This window comes from Cervus canadensis, chromosome 2 (assembly GCF_019320065.1).
Source record: "Cervus canadensis isolate Bull #8, Minnesota chromosome 2, ASM1932006v1, whole genome shotgun sequence".
Lineage (NCBI taxonomy): Eukaryota > Metazoa > Chordata > Mammalia > Artiodactyla > Cervidae > Cervus > Cervus canadensis.
In genome coordinates this window covers 40,538,089-40,558,575 of record NC_057387.1, presented here as the reverse complement: position 1 = coordinate 40,558,575, position 20,487 = coordinate 40,538,089, and the positions used below count along the sequence as shown (strand labels likewise).

At 36.6% G+C, this 20,487-nt stretch overlaps 1 protein-coding gene and 1 non-coding gene across 2 annotated transcripts in view; one reads left to right on the top strand and one right to left on the bottom strand.

Moving 5' to 3' along the window:
• Nucleotides 1-16,884, top strand: part of SLC30A7 (solute carrier family 30 member 7) — a 93,268-nt gene extending 76,384 nt beyond the window's left edge. Inside the window, exons 10-11 of the mRNA XM_043460511.1 lie at nt 2,221-2,370; nt 10,306-16,884. Of these exons, the coding sequence (XP_043316446.1) occupies nt 2,221-2,370; nt 10,306-10,353 (198 nt within the window). The 3' untranslated portion in view covers nt 10,354-16,884. The remainder of the gene's footprint in view (nt 1-2,220; nt 2,371-10,305) is intronic.
• Nucleotides 360-466, bottom strand: LOC122437466. Its single transcript, XR_006268290.1, has one exon. It is a non-coding gene; the product is annotated as a U6 spliceosomal RNA (small nuclear RNA).
• Nucleotides 16,885-20,487: the final 3,603 nt, after the last annotated feature.

The window sequence follows — 20,487 nt, the reverse complement described above, 5'->3', positions numbered from 1 at the left end:
GGCAAATCTAAGAGTTAAGTTACTTGAAAGTTTTCTCTCTGGGACTTGGCAGGGTTAGGGGAGCTTTATGAAAGAGAACTTTTATTACCTTTTCAGTTTTTAATGGTCCTTTCATATTTTCTTTTTTTTTTTTTTCCCCTTATATTACGGGATTTTCTGTATTTTCTGAAATAATTTCCCCAAATTTATTCATTTTTATATAGTTTTTTCAAATTGTGTTTTTTGTTGTTTTTCTGATTTTATTATTTATTTATTTTTTCCAGCTTTAGTGAGGTAAAATTGATAAATTAAAATTATATATGTTTAAAGTGTACAATTTGATGTTTTGATATACATGTACATTGTGAAATGACCACCACAAAAATAGGGAACACTTCACAAGTTTGCATGTCATTCTTGCACAAGGGCCAAGTTAATCTTCTCTGTATCATTCTAATTTTAGTATATGTGCTGCCAAAGCAAACACAAAATTGAGCGTTTATTCATTTTATATACATACATATACTGTTTACTGAGCACTTACTTGCAGGCCAGGCTTAGATGCTTAGAGTTTTAGGTATTCAGGATATAACCATGAAACTCAAAAATAAATCCCTGCTCTTATTGAGCTTGAGTTCTGTCAGAGTAGACAGGAAATAAGCAATTTAAATAACATAAGTAATGTGCCGTGTGTCATTAGCTGCTGAAAAGTAAAACAAAGCGGAGAAATGTAAAAATGAAAACGTTGTTTTAGCTAGGATAACAGTGGAAAGGCTTCCTGAGAAGTTGGTGTTTGAGTAAGGGCCCACGTAAAGCAGAGCAGTCCTTACTGTGGAAGGAGGCACACTCTAAGCAGAGGGAATCGCAAACGCCCTGAGACGGGCGTGTTTCAGACTCTTCAGAGTGGTGAGGATGCTGCTACAGCTGGGGAAGAGGAAGCAAGGGGAGGAGGAGGAGATGACCTGAGAGTGGTAAATAACAAGCGGCCACATCCCATGGGTCCCTGAGTATTGTGGAAGCACTGGTTTTGGTTCAGAGTAAGATGGGAATCTACTGAGGATTTTGAGCAGAATGAAAGCATCTGACTTAAAGCAACAGAACCTCACTTGGGCTCCTATTTTGAGGCTAGATGAAGAGGTGCAAGGCTAGCAATAGGGAGACCACTTACTTAATCAAACTAGAGTGGCTTTAACTGGACTGATAGCAGTAGAGATGGTGAAAAGTATTAGGATTCTACTCGGTTATAATATTGTATCCTCATATGTTGATACATTCATATATTATAGTGTTCCCTTTTATGTTTTTCTAAATCTGTTATTGGTAGCTGTTTTCCTTTTTCATTTTGTACTTTGTTTAGTTACATATTTATTTTTTTAACTCCATCAGTTTGTCCTGTCACTGGTTCTCAACCTCAGGGTGAGGAACACGTAGGGAGCCATTGGAAAGACTTAGAGCCATCCCTCCCGTTTTTAGTTGTCACATGAGTTGGGGAAGGGTATATGTTGGCATTTAGTTTTCTGGGTCCTGGGAGTGCAAAGATCCTGTAGTTTCTGACAGTTGTACACAATGAAGACTCATCCTGTCTAAAATATGCCCCCACTGCGTATAAAACACTGACTCTCTAGCTCATTGATTTTTTTCAAAGAAGTAGTGTTTTGACATTGAGAATTCCATGATTTCCACATTTCTGCTTCCCATCCTTTATTTCTTTTCTTTTTATTTCTTAAGTTGACTTTGTTGTTCTTTTCCTAATTTCTTAGCTCATTTGTATTTATATTTATCCTCTGATCGATGTATGGTTGACTCTTGAACAACACAGGTTTGAACTGCACGTTCTACTTATACATGGATTTTTTTTCCCCCTAGTGGTAAATTCCACAGTACTGTATGGTCCATGGTTGGTTGCATCCCCAGATTCTTGACTGAGCGGCAGGCTGGTGTCCCTTCCCCTGCACTCTTCTCCGGTCAGCTGTATTTGAAAATGTAAATTTCCCCTGGGCACTCTCTCAGCTGTGCCCTGCAAATTTTGATATGTGTTCATTTATATTTCCTGAACACCTGTCATAGTACCAGCATGTAGTAAGTACTCAGTAGGTGTTTGTCAATCAGTTTGAACCCAGCCCACCAGCCCACGTTCTTCCTTAGAGGGTACACTCCATGTTTACTGATGTGTTGTGTAATGATTTATGTTGCATCCACTTATATTTGATTTCACGTTAATATCTGCTCTTCATATTTTAGGTGCAGCAGTTGCAAGGCGTTTACAGTTTACAAGAACAGCATTTCTGGACCTTATGTTCTGATGTTTATGTTGGGACCTTGAAATTAGTAGTAGCACCTGATGCGGATGCCAGGTGGATTTTAAGCCAAACGCATAACATTTTTACTCAGGTATGATATTTTTACTAACCTCTTTTAAGGGTCTAGGAATTTATTGTATCTACTAGTTTTAAAAATATTTACTACTTAACATATTAAATATATATATATTCTATACTGTGAGGTATATATAAAAGATTTTTTCAATCACAGAGTCAAATTTGGGAGATCCTTGCTTTTGTGAATACTCTTAATGAAGATAGTCCTGTTTATTCATTATTGAGCTGATTTGAGCTCCTTATGAAAAAGTAGATTCTCCCTTACTGACACTCCTTATAAGACATGTTATATGCTGTTTGAAGCTAGGAATTCTAAGATAGTATTTGGAATAAGGATAATGCCTGGTAAGTCACTTTAACTTAAAGCAAACTCTCTTTTAACATTTTTGTCGATAGCAAAGCCACTGCTCCTTCTTTGTGATTTAATGACTTAAGATGCTCTTGAGTTTTTCTTAATTCTGTATATGGAATCATGAATTAGTCAGTTCATGGCTGCAACCAAATTATATCAGGTAATGTTTATGCCATCATGAGTTGACATAGTGACTGATAAACTAAAAGTGATTACTAGGTTATTCTGAACCTACTGGGAAAATAAGAACATCATGTCAAGAATATCTGAGGAGAGAGAGACCACAGATCTTTTTTGGAGGGGGCTGGTTCTGGTTTGCTGGAAATACTTGGCAGAAAATGTAGATGTTGACACTGCTGCCAAATTTATCTAACACATAAATCTAATGTGGAAACTGATTCCATGCCATAAAAATCTGTGCTTAAAAACTGACCCAGGCCTCCTAATGTGATGCAGTGGGAAGTATACATGACCTGTGTAGTACTTTTGCCAGAAACGGTTAATGTAAATCCAGTCACTAATAAACAACCAGACAAACCCAGCTTGTGGCCTGTCACCCTGGACTCTTAAAAAGTGTCATGAAAGGAATAAAAGGAACGATAGCGGCTTTTTCTAAATTAGAGGAGACTTCACAATTAAATGGCAGCCTGTGGTGCCTGACTGGACCTTAAACCGGGGAGAAACATCACAAAGGAAATTGCTGGGTAATCAGGAAATTGAAATATGGATACATAATAGTTCACATAATTATGTAGGTGTTAAACTTCTTGGGTGTGATACGGTACTGTGGCTGGAGAAGAAAACTCATGTTCTGAGGAGATACATGCCGAAGGATTTAGTGGCAGAGCGTCAGGATGTCTAACTTTCCAATGCTTCAGCAAAAGAGAAAAGGATTACAAATAAATACACATACAGAAATAAAAAGCAAATATGGCAAAATGTTGGTGATTGGTTTATATAGGTGATGGGTAGATAGGTATTTATTGCGCTATTCTTTTGTCTTTAAGTCTTTTTCAAACTAAAAAGTTAAAAAATAAAACTTCGCTGGCTCCTCATTACCACCAGGATAGAGCCCAAACTTTCTAGCATGACCCAGTTCACTTTTCAAGCCTCTCTCCTGCTATTCACTGCCATGTACTTCATACTCCAGCCCCACTAGACTCTACTTATCTGTGTGAGACAAAAATCCTACTCTAATGTAAAGGTCCGATTCAATTGTTACTTTCTCTCTAAAGCCTTAAAAGACCCTTCTAAGCCTCATATACAAATGAGAGAAAGAGAGAGGGACAGATGGACAGTTTAAATTCAGGACCTTAGCATAAATTAAATGATCTCTCTTGTCTAATAAAAGAGAGATGTATGGTTATGTTCCTTTGGAATAATTAATGAAATGGTCCTATAATGTAGGCAACAGCAAGACTTACTCTACTGCAAAACAGTATACTAGTATCATTTATTTATCCTAGACTTTTAAGAACCAAGTCTTTTCTTAGCAGGTGCTGTAAGAAACCTATACTATTGTGAGTTTCATAATGCAGCATGTAAAAACCTTCACAGTAAGTCAGAATCCTTCTCACACCTCCTCCCTTTTTCAGAGGCAAAAAGGAGAGCATGGCTGGCCTTCAGTAGCTTTCAACAACCTTGCTTTCCACTGCCGTTTCTAGATCATGATTCTTTCCTTCAGTCTATCGATTTTCTCCTAGTTATACCATGTCCTTCCACCCTCACAGCATGAGCGTCTGTCCAGCTCTAGAATACCTCATGCTGTCCTAAAACTTTGGCACTTAAGTCACAGTTCTTCCTCTGAGAAAGGAGTGTGATTTACTGGTTTAGAAATGCACAAGCAGTGGTGTCTGTGCTAAGAACTGCTGAAGTTGTAATTGAAGTGTGTGGAGGGAGGTTCTTTTGGTAACCGTAGAAATCTTGGCTTTGAAAATGGCTGAAATTGAGTTTACTCAGCTGCTTCTTTGGTTTTGGAAGCTGTGTTTGGGTTTTGAAAATTTTCAGCTCTAAAACATATTTAAGCCTTTTTATCAGCTAAGGTCAAACCAGCTTGATTTCATTCCTTGCAGAGACCAGGGACTGTCTTAGGCTTGCAGTGAAAATGGTTCAACACATTTTCCCCAGTGAGGAGAGTGAAGTCACCCTACTCATAACTTTCATTCCACACATTTAATGATTGTAAGTTGATGTGTGATAATTATTTTGGTTCTGAAATATGTGAAATTGAAGGATTTTTTAAAAATTATTTTCCTTTTCTGCTTATGCCCTCATCACACATATTCATTATGCTATGAGTGTATCCTAGGGCTTGCAGTAACATTTTCAATTCTTAAATTGAAATTTAAGTTTTTTACATTTTTAAAAAATTTAAATTACATCTTAATCATAGATTTTACTTACCAAAAGTAATAAAACTCAGATTGTTTCATTTTTTAGAAAAAAATTACACTAATGCTTTAAGTACTTTTCTTGTAGAAAGACTTTAAATACTGGTGGCCTTAGGTCCAAAAGACCAAAAGAAGAATTTTCTCAGTACCTGGTACTTCTATGATATTTTAAAGTATTTTTCTTAGAGCTGATCTTAAATTGATTAAAATTTTTTTTAAGTTGTTCTTGTTAAAATTTGTATGGAGATAACTTTGAGGTTAACATTAAATTGGAGAACTATAACTTTTTGTTTTGTTTATAAATCTGTAAACTTTGTGACTCTTTTGGAACTGTACATTAAGCATGTCTTTTTATTTTCATTTTCCATAGTTATCACTTAATCATGAATGGTTAAGGCAGCTGGGTTGCTGTCATAAATGTAGAATAACACAAGTGAATTGGTAGAAGTCTCTTCAGTATTTATATTTCTTTGGGATTATTAGTTAAGTGATAATCCAGTTTTAAACTACAGGGTTTTTGTTGACATTGAAAAAGTCCATTCTCCTCACTGCATGCACTAACTTTTTAAAAATGATGTATCTTTTGGGAATTGATGAACTAGAAAACATTATTTACATTTAGTATTTGAACAGGATGTGGACGTGGGAAACTGGATGAGGAAAGCAGTTTATCGTTTTATGTTTCTTGTTTTGAACTGGCTGATATTATCTGTTAATTTTTTAGACACTTTTGTTTAGAAATAATGTTAGAAGAAAAATCTAGAACATGCTTGGGCTCATAACCCTCCTCAGCTCCACAAAGCAGAAAAGACAATTTAACTTAATGCATGTTATTTACTCTTCAGTAGAACTTCTATCTTGATATCTTCCATTTTTTCTCTTCTGGCCTGTTTCTGCCTGTTAAGTCCTAACTCCTCGGCTTCCTGCTTCAGCCTTCTGTGCTCTAGTCTCTAGGCTCAAAATAGAAGTTAACACTGATACCCAGGAGGAACCTGAAGAGCCTCCTCACTAGCCCAGTTGAGAGATCCCCAAGATTCAGAACCTCCCACCTCCACCACTCTCCTGCATGCATAATCCCTTCAGTGTTTCTGACAGCAGACATCACCCCACTTGTTGTGTCCTGGGAGGTGAGAGTAGAAAGGAGGAAAAGGCTATCCAGTCTTCCAGGTGGTGAGCTCTTTTTCCACCCTTTCCTGTTTGGGGGTGGGGAGGGGGGTTAATCTTTTGTAAGTGTTGGTTGTTTTTCATTAATCCACAGGGTTTAAGTGCTCATTTGTTGATGATGGTGGATATAACAACAGCATCAGCAGCTGGCCTTATTGAGAGCCCTCCACATGCCAGGCACTGTGATGGGTGCCTAATTCATCAGTCTATCCTTACGAGACAGGTGGGGTATTAGCCCCAGTTTATAGAAAAAGGAGCCCAGACCCACGTGATTGTTCATGACTTGTAATTTCATCATTTTCAGTCACTGTTTCATGAATTCTGAGATGATTTTGTTTTCACATGAGAGACTAAGGCAGTTTTTCAAAAATTCATTTTTATGGGGTAAAGATTAATGCTTTCAGTCAAAAACTAAAGTAGAAAGTTTGTGTAGTTTTTGAGAATTGGTAGAGAAGTACAAGCAATCATTAATTTTCTGTAGCCATATTGTTTATTTTTCTAAATTTTCTTAAAAGCATAGGTGTTTAAAATAACTGTCTTTCCCATTTTAAAAAGTTTTAACTGATTTTTTTTATGGTTTGTACATGATTCTCAGGATATAAGATACAAGTACTCTATGGTTTTCACTTTTTTGAAGGACAGCCCTCAGCAGGCCTCTGAGTGCTAGTGTCATCCCGATAGTAGAATATTTAAGGGAACCAAGCACCGTTTTGATCTCCTGGAGTATTTGTCATGGGAATAAACTGTATAGGAAACCTAGTTTGTGTTCAGCAAGTAGATGACATACTATAGGAGTCTTTGAAAATTTCACTTTTTCTCTCTACTTTGAAGGAAATTGAGAAGGGAAAATGGGAAACTGGAAGACCTAAAGCTGTGCCCATCCAGCCAGACGGATGAAACACATCACTTTTCTGTTAGACAGAGCTTTTGTATGAAGCAGTGGGCCCTTAGGGGAAAAATACCAGCTTGAGTAATTAACTCATGATTATGCAAAGATCAATTTACCTAGCCTCTTTGTTTTTCTCCCTTTTTTTTTTATTGCCTTGGGCTACCTCATTTCTTATTACCATCTTCACTGTATTTGGGCCAGGATTTAGGAAAGTGGCAGAGATAATAATGGGAGACCAACTTATTTTGTCCATTTAACTTTCATTAACAAGTTTGTTGAAAAGAAATTAAGCCAGTTTATTTGGGCAATAAAGAGTTGGATACAACTTGACCACTGAAGAACAACTTGAGGTTAGATATGCAAGAAATTTGCAAAAGGGTTTCCTAAGTACAGTTATTTTGGGGCCCATCTGGGTTGAGTAAATCAAATATAATCAATCATAATTTGTTTTTTATAGCATGTAAAATCTTTCTCATATGTTCACACATGATCCTTACAGTAGTGCCTGTTATGTAACAAGGGTTTATTAAATGTCAAATACTGAATGAATACACACAGTTTTGTGAGATAGGTAGGATTGATATTTATCCACAATTCTAAAATTAGAAAAACTGAGATTTTGTTTCAGTTTTTAGCTTAAAATCATAAGATATTAAGTTCTATCTTTTTTCTGCCACAGACCTCTTTAAGGAGTGCATGCTATTAAATGCATTTTCAGAGAACTTTAACTTTACCACAGCAAGGGTTTTTTTTCCTTTTTAATGAGACAAAAAAGCTAACATGTTTTCTGTGCTGGAAAGGCACTGGGGTCTTATCGGGCTTTTTATTTCATTAGAGCAGCTCCTGCCTCTTTGGGCATTCATAGTGTTGGGCACAGCCCTCCAACTTGAATGCTAGGGGGAAAGAAAGCCATGCTAGAAGCAATGCTTTGAAGAGCCCAGAAATTCCTATGAAAAGGTAGCATTATTATTTTATCCCCCACTCTGGATTTTCCTTTCTTTTAAATGTTCTAATTTACTTTTCATTCTGTGTTACTGACAAAGTGCTTATTGTAACTGATTGCATGCTTTAATGTTTTTCAAATTGTTTATTTGAAAGAAGGAAATTAGTAGAATTTCACTTCATCCAGCTGTTAATCACTTACTGTGTGGCGGGCACTACTTGAGGTTCTGGGAGTCAGCAGTGAAAAAATAGACAATCTTTTTATTTCAGAGAGAGTCCATTATCAATGGAGAGTGACAATAAACAGTATCACAGCAAAGAAGTTTTATGATATATTAGCAAGTAATAAGTGTTATAGATAAGGAGAGCAGAGTAGGGAGACCAGAGGTGCTGAGGCATTTACCGTTTCTTGCACCAAGCTTTGTTTTTTGTTTTTTTTTTCTTTATGGATGGATAGATATATAGATAGATGATATCTATCTCATCGTCTCATCTGACATACTATATATGCTTGATTTTTTTATCATCTCCCCTCCTTATTAGTTCCCGATAGCTTATAAACTCCATGAGCACAAGGTATTTTATACCTGTTTTGTTGGCTATTGTATTCCCAGGGCATAGAACAGTACCAGGAATTCTAAGAGATGCACAAAACTATTTGTTGGATGAATGAATTGACTGCATTTGATATAGGGTGGTCAGAGTAATCCTCACTGACATCTGAGTAGAGATGTGACAAGAGAGGGAATATGTCACGCGGCAGTCTTTAGGACCATTGTTCCAGGCAGAAGAGCCAGTTGTGGCTGGAATAGAGTGACCAAAGGGAGAAGAGTACGAAGTAAAACAAGAGAGGGAATCAGGGACCAGATCATGGGAGGGCTTTAAAGGGCACTGTAAGGACTCAGACCTAAGGACTAAGGGAGATTAAACTGTTCTTGGGTTTGGGTGACAGAATGGCAGCACCGTAGTTGCTCTGCTGGAAACAGACCAAAGCAGTGCAAAGCTAAAAGAGTGAAAACTAGATCGCAGGCCGTTACAGAGTACAGGTAAGAGATGATAGAGACTCAGGCCAGGGGATAGCTGTGGAGGTTCCGTAAAGTGATCAGAGCAGTTGCAACACTGAGGGAGGACTTGAGCTGGAGAAGATACCTGATCAGCAGGTTTGAGGGGAGGAGATAGTGATCAGCTTAGCTGTGTTTCGGTGCTTTCAGATGTTCATGAGTAGAACTGTCAAGTATATAGTGGGTAGGTTTCAGCCTACAAACAATGTGAGAATGTAGACAGTACTGAAAGTCTGAATATTGGGTAAGACCATGTAGGGGGGGGTATCAAAAAAGAAGGGATCTGAGGATTGAGTCTTTGGGTATTTGAGTGTTTAGTGTTCAAAGACAGGAGGCAGAACCCACAAAGGAGACTGAGAAAGACTGATAAGTGAGGTAAAAGGGCAATCAGTGAGTACTCTGGAAGCTAAGAGTGGGAAAAGTGTTTCAGCAGGAGGAACTGATCCCCTGTGTCCTTGCTGCTAGGCGAGTTACTAAGATGAGGACTGAGAATTGAGCACTGGTCTGAGCAATTTAGGGGAAGTGGTTGGCCGCAAAAGTTTGGTTGAAACGGTTTCAAGAGAGAAGAGAGTAAAGGAATTGTAGACAGCAAATACAGAAAAATTGATAACAGAAGAGATGGGGGCAATTTTGAGAGCAGTGTCCTTGAATAGCAAGTTTATATCCAAAATTGAAGGGATGAGTTGGAGTGTAAAGGAATGAATAACTAATACATGGTTTTACTTATTTCAGTGTTTACAAATCATTTATCATAGGAAGATTTAGATGGCATTGACTTCTGGTTTTAATAGCCAACTCGTCAATCACTGTGGTGTTCTCTCTAGGAGAATACAGGTAGATGGGTAACCTCATTTTTCCAAAATTCACTTGGGCAAGGCATGTAATTAGTAGCACAGCTTTCTTTTGTAGAGCTATATGGAGAATCTTTCTGTTTGTTTTTGTAACTTATTAACATACTTGTTTCTAAAATAAAATCATTGGCACTTTATGATGAAAAATAGAGAATTCTTTCCCAAAGACAGAAGAGAAAAATAATTCTTCCCTTTTTCAAAAAGAAAGAAAAAAATTTTTTTTCCTACTACTTTTCAGAAATATATAGTCTGTAATAGTTTGTTTAATTTTCTCATTTTTTTTTTTTTTAACTTTTCAGGCCGGAGTGAGACAGCTTTATGTACAGATTGACTTTGCGGCCATGTAATGAGTGAAAAGAAACTATGCTTTTTGGGGGGACCTAATTTTTCTGGTACTGTACAATCCTAAACATTGTACCTAGCTTTCTAAAAAGAGAAATCGTCACTACAACTCCCCAGCGCCAAGTAGACCAGGTGGAGTCCACCGTTTGTGCTCTGCCGGGAGTTTACAACCAAGGGGTCAGAAGTAAGAGGACCTCTCCTGGACTTCTGGTCTTGTCTTTGTGCTCTTCTCACCAAACCATTTTGATTTCTGAGGTTTCTAGTTTGGTTCCAGGGTAATGTTTTCTTGGTGGTGTTTCCTTTTTTTTTTTTTTTCATTTCAAATGCCCTCACTCCCACCCCTCATCCTAGCCAGTAAGAAATTCAGACTGTGGGTCTCTAATCATCTGGAATGTCTTCACTGAAGCTGCTGGAAACCACTGCTTTCATTCCCACAAAACCAGTGTTATTTTAAAAAAGAAAAAAAAAAAGAAATGGAAATCTGTTTTATATGTAATGTCACAGTTGTTGACGTTTTTCAATATAATCATATGTTTGTGAAATTGTTTGTACCTTGCAAACTTATGAACCAAACCGTATTGGGTTTTCAAAGTGCCTTTGTATCAGAAAATGTATTTGCCAGCATAGAAATGTTCCATCAGAGGTCATGTGTATTTTTTTTTAATGGGTATTCTGTATTCTGTACAAAATAAGACTCTTGTTAGTAACATATACAGATGTCTTTTTGTGTACTTCAAGCATAGGTTTAGATACAGAAAAATTTGCCTTTTATTGCTCTCTCATCAAAAAATAAAAGGTGTTATTTTGCTTTTTAAATCAAATTCAGTTATTAAATTATTTTGTGGACTGTGTTTTCAAAACTTTGCAGATGCTTCTGTTATACAGACAGGTGTTTTGACTTATGACATCTGCTGAATTTCAAATTTCTAAAAAGCTACTGTGTCTATGATAAACTTTCCTGTATCTCTTTGCTGTTTTTAAAGATTCTCTTAATGAAAGGGAAAAGCATGTAGAATGAAAGCAGAAAAGGTTGTGACAATGTTATTTTGCTTTTTCGTTTTTCAAATGCCAAGTCCTATAATTTGTTTTCCTATGCAAGCATTGCAAAAATACAGTTGCTTTCAGGAATCCTAAAATGGCATTTTACTGAGTTTGAAGTATTGAAGGTATGGAGTAAATGTGCTAATGTAGAACTCCTAACACAAGTATCTTGGAAGTTCATAAATAAGTTGATTTCTAGGTTCTTGTTTATTTGAAAAATAAAATTGCAATTTGAGATAAGTGCTTGAACACTCTACTTAAATGTTCTCTGTGTTTTATGAAGAAATTGATCTGCATAGATATTTTCCCACTGTACTTCATTTTCTCGTAATGTACATTCCTTTTTAACTGAAAGGGAAAAATTAAAAAAAAATTTTTGGTGGGGGGAACCCTGCAGGATGGAAATGAATGTTTAGAATGAAGATAAGTAATAAGCACTTTTTCACTGATGTGGCAGAAATCACTGTTGGTTTTGTCTTAAGTTTCAGAGTACCTATTACCCTATTTCTGACCTACAATTTATGAAATATACTGTAAACTACAGACTACTTGCTTCATGCTTTTCTAAACCACTGCAGATTGCCGTGAACTATTGATAGTCTCCTTTTTCTGCAGATTATGTAGTATTTTCAAAGTATTTTTACATACTGCCAGGCAGTTCTGAAGCTAAAAATTCCTGTCAACAGAATACTTTCAAGTGAAACAATTGTTAAGATGTTTCAAGAGGGTAATAAAAGGAAATGTTCTGATAACGGTACTGCTTTTTCACTGTAAGTTTAAGTAGTCACTTGGAAGTTTGCATCCACTGCCAAGCCTGAGATACTCTGTAGGTTTTGGCATGTTGTAGAAAGTGACAGGTCTGCATGAAGGCAGGGACTTCGATGTGTGCCTTTAAAACCTAATTATGTGAAACTGTACTGATACTTCGCATACAGAGGTAATATTTGCATTGGCCTGTAAAATTTACCAGTGCACACTGAAGATCCAGTTCTGCCTTTCACTGAGTCCTCCATTCCAAGTGAAGTTTTCTGTCAAAATAAGTTTTACACTCTCAGTACACAAGTGCATGAGTGTGGTTTTTTAGGACATTTGACCAAGATGAAACTCTATTTTGCACCTGTTATAAGAGATCTCCAATTCATATCATTTAGCAGGTTGGCATTAACATTTATGATTTAATTAAATGTTCTTAAACCTGTGTGTACAACAGGAAAACAATTTTTTTTCTCAGTCTTAGGAAATACTTTTGTCTTCTCAGTGTTCTTGGCACAGATGTACTGCTAAAGTAGATAATTTCACTGAGAAATACTACTTGATTATTCTTATAAAATACATTTAGAATGTCTCTATTGGGGATTCTAATGTTGGGCTAATTTGGGGGAAAAACATCTGGGATATAATTTTGCTAATATTTTAAGAACCAAAATATACTCTGGAGAACAAATTTGTATTGCTCAGGGAATGTTTACCTTGCCAAGTAAACTTCCCCAAATAGAAATATACCTAGACTAGTTTTGTGTTTTTACATCTAAGAATACATTGACCGAGATGAAGGGCTTAACCTGTTCACAGCTCCCTTGTTTTGCTGGCTCCTTGTGCGCTTTGTTGAGAGGCAGTATCTAGTTTATCTGTGGCTCAGTGTTCCCATACATCCCCACAGCCTCTTCTGCAGAGACATGAGGAAGTTTAAACAGATGTAACTGGCATTTCCCTTATACCTGGAACGCTCCAGCATTCTTCAAAGCCTGTTTGTATACACCAGTAGCCAAAATACTGTGACTTTTGTGCACCTTTGTTAAACAGCCAAATCACTGACTCCAGATGCAGTTGATCAGAGTTCTAATATATTTTTTAACCTCCTACGGAATAATCAACTTAATAGATATTATTAATATGGTAGCATCCTCTAACATAATTCTGGGGCTTAAGAATAAAAATAATTCATTGCTGAACATAGAATTTTAGAATTTTACATCCAAGGAGACTGTCTGTAGAAGCAGTCTTGTTCTACCTCTCGTTTTACAGATGAGAAAACTGAAGCCCAGAAATGCTGTCATTTGCTCAAGGTCACAGAGATAATTATAATGGCAAAGTCAAGAAAAGAATCCAGGTTTTCTGACTCCAAGTCAAGAGTTCTTTCTACTCTTCTGTACTGTGTCTCCAGTGTAATAATATTTGCCTTTATGTAAATGTGATGAAGAAGCATTTTTAAATAAAAAGACATTGACCTCCATTTTTGGTACATTAAGGCACTTTATAAATGGAGTTTTACTGTATTATTTTTCATAGCTAATTATGAGGTTTAGAATATTATTTCCATAGTATTCTTTATGAAAGATATAATTAATTTTTTACTCTTTTTTACTTTTCTACTCTTGTGTAACCAGTTCCTGATTTTTTTTTAAATAGTGACATCTCTGTATTGGATACTTTTAACTTGTGAATAAATTTTTCTGTTTATTGCCCAAGACTAAATCCAATTTAAGGCCTGCTTAGTTTATTTTGATTATGTTCTGTGAATTGATACTTTTTAGAAACAAAGCTAATTCACAGGTCATATCATTTCATTCTTGTTACTTTAAGTTTTCAGTCACTGGAGGGATCTTGAATTCTTAACATTATTCTCAGAGCCACACAAAATTGGGCATTAAATATTGTATAGAACAAAACAAAAATTTCAACAGGGTAGAATTTTGAAGTCTTACAGAGAATCCCAAATGTTAAATTGCGACTTTCAACTCTTCATTAAAAGCATTACCTTGAGAAAGTTAAACTTTGCTTTTCTTTTTGTCACTGTCTTGAAAACAAATTATTTTCCAGTTCACAAGAACTTTGGCAAAAAAAAAAAAAAAGAAATGATTTTACTCTTTGAAGAACATTCAATAAAAGTTTTATTCAGAGAAGAAGATTGTTTGAAGACATGATCCCCCAAAAGTCTTCATGATCTAGATCTCTACCACAGAATCAAGACAATGAAAAAATGTATTAAAAAAATATTTGCAGATATGGTTTTATTTACTGTAAATCAATGTGTCTTTGATGAAGGTGTCTTTGGTTTATGTTTAACCATTTCCTAGCTACAAATTATACAGAAAGAACACCGTTTTATTAAGTATTTATGTATCAGGCTCTTTGTATGGCCTTTTTCATGTTATCACATGTAAAATCCTTATATTTTCATTTAAAAAAAAGAATATTGCATGATATTGATTGATAGACCTTTTTCAAATATATTTTATCTTCTGATTCTCCTAATATGCTTATGAGGAAGAAATTCATGACTCCATTTTACAGATGAGGAAGCTGTTTTGAGAGAATGTAAATGAACTGACTGGGGAATGGCCAGTAGTAGAGTACTGATTCCAGATCAAGTACTTTTTGGTGACAACTACTCTGTTTTTTGTATGTCATTCTGTAGTGATTTAAAGATCCAGGAAGTAATATCAGGCTTAAATACACTGTCCTATAAAATTATGAGGCTTCCCAGGTGGCTCAGTGGTAAAAAAAATCCGCCTGCCTGCTTGCAGGAGACGCAGGTTTGATCCCTGGGTTGGGAAATTCCCTGGGGAAGGAACTGGCAACCCACTCCAGCATTTTTGCCTGGGAAATCGCATGGACAGAGGAGCCTGGTGGGCTACAGACCATGGGGCCGCAGAGTTGGACACGACTGAGCGACTAAGCACAGCACATAATGTTTGTTTAGACTCAGTCCTTCTTTGGATCCTCTCCTATGCTTACTACCTTTGCCATTTAACTTAAACTCTGCAGACTAAAATGAACAATCAGAGCTCCTTTAAGCACTTTTAAGACCATTTTTTCAAAAAATGTAAAATGTTTTCTTGATACAGAGTTAGCTGCTTAAAAGGGACTGACTCAAGTGTCAGTGCCAGTGTGAGTGAAGAGAAACACCTCCTGGCCAAGAGACATTAAATTAATTGGTAGGAAGTTGTCTTCTAAGAAGTACAGATGATTTTGCACTTCAAGAGAGGGATGTGTACAATTTGATTTACATTACATTTTATAGACTTTATAGCTCTTCAAGAGGAAGAAATATATTTCATAATTAGTATTAATCTATGCTTAAACTTAATATTTAACTGTGAACTCTTCCCATGGCTTTGAAAAGTTTAATATTTGTAACTTTGATCATGGTGGAAAGTCTGTAAAAAAAGAATGTCTTTGTCTCATACATCCTATTACCAGCAAATTTAGCATGAATTTACACTTACATGCTCAGTAAATGTTTGGTTAACCAGTGAGTAACTATTGTAGTCAGCAGTGGATACACAAGTAAGGTAAAACCAGTAATTTACTGTTTATTACAGAAGACATCTTAGCTTTTCTCTGGCATTTTTGCACAGATAAGTGACTTTGTACTCACTATGGCCATTTTTTTTAAGTCACCCTGTAAGCTACTCCTTCGTTTTAATACAGGAGCAGTGGGAACGCAGAGATGGTTCCGTTTTGCACACTGTGTTCAGACAGCAAGTTGGTAGAACTGGGACAGTGGAACCTGGATCACCTGAGTTTTTATATTTTCTGTATTTTGAATGAGAAACCATAGTCTCTCTTTTTATAGGAAATTGCCATATTCCTATTATCCAATACTTTAAGAGCCTGTGTATACCATTCTATTTCATTTATCCCAGATGCATTTTCATCCAAAACTCTTTCAAAGGTCTATCTTGAAAGTGCTTCTATACAAGCAACACTACATGTATTCATTAAGTGATTTAAATATTCCTAAGTTAGTTTATATCTTCTCTTTTTCCCCTCTAATTAATAAATTTTAGTAGAGCTTCTATTTCTTATTTTCTGTCTCTTTTCATTACTGCTGCCAATGTAAAACTTCTCTTTCACTGGCAAAAAAAAAAAAAGAAAAATCTTTGTTTTGAATGTTAGTATTTGAATTTTATGTATGTCAATTACACTCAGTATTCCGTTTTGAACTAGACATATCCTGTCAAGAGCTTGTCATGTAGTCTCATCACTTCCTCTAACAGTAACAAATTTAGTGATATATCTGCCCAAGTGATATTTTGCCCCAACATTTGTGAGTCTGATCAACAAACAGAATGAGTCTTCTGTATCAGAAATACTGTGAATGAAAAGCTGCCAAATCCCTTCTTGGTATATTTTAAATACTTTTATTTTAAATACAATACTTTACCTCCCGGTCTCTAATGGTTTAAACATATGGCCACGTTTGATTTGGGTTTGATTCCTTTGGTGAAGAGTACACCATCAAAACATTTCTAAATAAACATTTGAGCACAAGGCTAGGTTGGAATGTCAAAGACTATATTGTAATTTGGTTTGAATATAGAGTGAGCAATTATGATTTGCCTAAGAACAACATAACAAATTCCAAATGTGTATTTCACTTTTTTCTACTTGAAGACATTCATGTATTTTGTTTAACCTCAGATGTATTTAAAAAGAATAATAAGTGATTGTTATCAAAATTCTTCCAATAAAATTTCTGTTAAAAAGTTTTCACCTGAATTGTCTATTCGTTTGATGAAGCTCCAATACTTTGGCCACCTGATGTGGAGTTGACTCACTGGAAAAGACCCTGATGCTGGGAAAGATTGAGGGCAGGAGGAGAAGGAGACAACGGAGGATGACATAGTTGCATGGCATCATCAACTCAATGGACATGAGTTTGGGCAAACTCTGAGAGATGAAGGACAGGGAAGCCTGGTGTGCTGCAACCCAAGGGGTTGCAAAGAGTCGGACACGACTAAGTGACTAAACAACAACAACCTGAATTGTCTATTAGTTTGATGAACAGAAAAGACCACTGTGAATCTTAAGTTACTGGAACAGATCCTGGAGGACTTATGGAATGTAAGGGGAAGAATGATTTTTAGGGCCCAGGAACAGCAAAACTGATCAGGAGAGAGGAGATGGTAGGAGACTTGGAAATATCTCAACACTGAAGATCCTCACTGTCAATCGTCCTACTCATTATTTTACCTCATAGACAAATCTCAAAGTATCTCCAGATATTTAACCTCAAAGTATTGTCTCACCTTGTTCTCTATCATCTCAGCTCACAGGAAATGAAGACCACAAATATCCATTATCCTTCCAAATTTTTTCCTCTATAATCAGAAGAAATTCTTTTTTAAAATAACTTCTTCGCAAAACCCGAGATCCCACTCATCCCATCTTCTCAAACATACTCTTATCAAAGCAGTCTCTTCCTTACCATCAACCTGTGCTATAGCATGAGGGGTTTATCCTCAGTGTGTGTGTGGTCAGCTATCTCACGTGTGGCCTACATGCACTTCTTGCTAACTGTAGCGCTTAGTAATACGGCTTCACTCCTCCCTCCCTAGTTTGTAGAGTTAATCAAAAGCCATCAGTGGCTTCTTGTCACGCCATGGCAGAACTACCAGCATCTCTAATTTTACTTTTCCCACTCAAATCTCTTTTCAACTCCCATTTCTGTTCAGAATTCCTTCAAGAATTCTTAGAAATCTAAATATTGCCTTTGCCACCTCCCATTTCCTGAATCCCCTACCAAAAAGTCCTGCTCATTTACTGGAAATCTTTTAAACTCACCTTTCCATTCCCACTGCCCTGCCTAGTACTTCATTGCTGTGTGCAGTCACAATGTGGAATTGTCTGACTTCTCACCTATTCAATGCCCAACTGTAGCCACCTCCATCTCAGCACTCACCCTCACACACCCTCAACACAACACAAAAACAATTCTGGCCTTAGCCAGGAAGTACAAGGAATTTCTGCTGAATCAGACTCCTATCTAAGTTCTTTTCAAACATTTCCCCTATCCTGGTTTCCTGACTACCTTCTGCTGGCCCTTTTGCATAGAGGACTTTGACCTCCTAGAGCTGAAGCACCTGCCCTGCCTTTCCTGTGCTCTTGAATCAGCCTCTGGCCTAAGGGAAGTCTACAGTGGTTAACAGTTCACTACCCAGTCTTTGAGTTTTTGCTTCCTTCCCCCAGAAGCCAACTTGTGTTATATTAACGAAGTAAGCTTCCCAGTTTCCACTTTTAATTCCTTCAGCTCAGGAATCTTGAGTGGCTCTCTTAAATGCTCATCAAATACAAATTCCTCTGAATAATTTCAGCAACTTGTGATACTTTTCTTTCCCTCCTTATTCAATCTCATTACTCATGATACGGAATAAGCAAACCTTGCATTACTCTAGACAATGGAAACAGCAAAGAAAGGGAGAAGAAGCAAGCAGGTTTAACAGATTAGACAGAAAGACAGTAATTTACTATTTTTCATTGTGCATGAAAAAGAGAAAAAGACAACACTAACAGGCTTCTAGCTCATTCAAATACTCTGTCAGCTCATCCAGCTCTACTACACTTTAAAGATAATTTACCATGAAGTTCAGGCTTTAATAAAATCCTATAACCAACAGGAGTAATAATAGTATGACAATACTCATCTGGCACAGTTTAAGCAATCAAAATTTATTGAAAAAATGGATGGATTATGCTTTTAGTATGAAGTTTAGCACCTCTTTGAAAAATAGTTCTATATGGATTGCCAAAGTGAACTGTATTCTTTGTAGGGCATTCACTGCTAAAGCCAGAAGAAAAACAAAATAATATGAAAACAAAAGCATTCCCCAAAATATTTCCTGACTTTAGGAGGTCAGGAAAGCATAGGTACAGTTTCAGAGCAATTAGAACCCTGCCATTTGACCTGGACTTTTGAAAACATTGCAACTGCTTCTAAAACTATAATAAGGTCTATCTGATTAGCCATTAGGGTGTTTTTCTACTCTAAGCATTGTTAGATCAGATTGTTGTTCAAGTTCACAGGGGTTATCTGTCCCGTATGTGCATCATACTACTTCCCCTTGAGCAATAATTTGTACACAGTTCATATTGATTTCCTCAGAACTTCAAAACAAGACAAAGTCACTACATTTGTAGTTAAATCAGAACAAAGACTTCCCATTGGCTTGCAAAGAAAACCTGGTAGTGGTGGCCACCAACTAAGGAAACCCTCAAGAACTACAACTGAGAGAAGATTTTTCTGTTTGATAAGAGTTATGATTTCAAAAGGGTAGTGCATGCCCCTGTTGCTGTTTTCCTCTGTCCGCCTCTGCACATGGGTCAGAATGTAAGCCCAATCATGAAAGAGTCACAGAGCAACAGAGTAAACAGAACTCCAAGTTTCTGAACAGAGCACCAAAAAAAAAAAAAAGGAACCTAGGGAACCAGGAAGTAGTGAGATCATGAAGAGGAGCTCAGGAAAGCAACCTTGAAAAGTCGATTATCAACCCCAAGTTTCACACTCAGTAAGGCTTGTATCTGATCCTTCCTACCTGGCATACCAAAAGACCTTCAGGACTAAATTATCCAACTGCCTAGGTCCCAGCCTGGGTCATAGAAACTTGAGATAAATCAAAAAAGAACAGCAGTCCTTGAAAAACCCAACTGACACTGGAACCTCAGCCCATAGAAGGTGGACTAGTAATTGCATCCTGCACCTAACCAGGCTCCTTGCCTGCTAAAACACAAACCACAGAATCTAAACAAGAACCAGAATCTCATAATATTCAAAATGTTTAAGCTACAATCCAAACTGGCAAAGTGCCACGAAAATTTCAACATCCAGATGAAAAACAATCAACAGATACCAAGGCTGAGATGATACCGAAGTTGGAATTGTTGGACAAAGACTTTAAAGCAACTATTACAAAAATGCTTATCCAAGTAATCACTTATCTTGCAACACATGTTAAAACAGAAAACTGAAGATATAAAAGGAACCAAATGGAAATTTTAAAACAGTATCCAAAATTAAAACATACAAAATCAAGTCAACAGCAGAATGGAGAAGACAGAGGTCAGTGAACTTGAAAATATATCAATAAAAATAATCCATACTAAATAACAGAGAAAATAGATCGAAAAAAAAAAAAAACAGAGCTCAGAGACCTGTCGGACAATAAGAAATGTCTTAACACTTTTCTTATCAGATGCCCAGAAGGAGAGGACTCTACATAACAATGAGGAAGCACGAAATGCTGAAAAAAATATTTGAAGAAACAATGGCCGGTAACTTCCCAAATTTGGTGACATAAACCTAAGATACAGGAAGC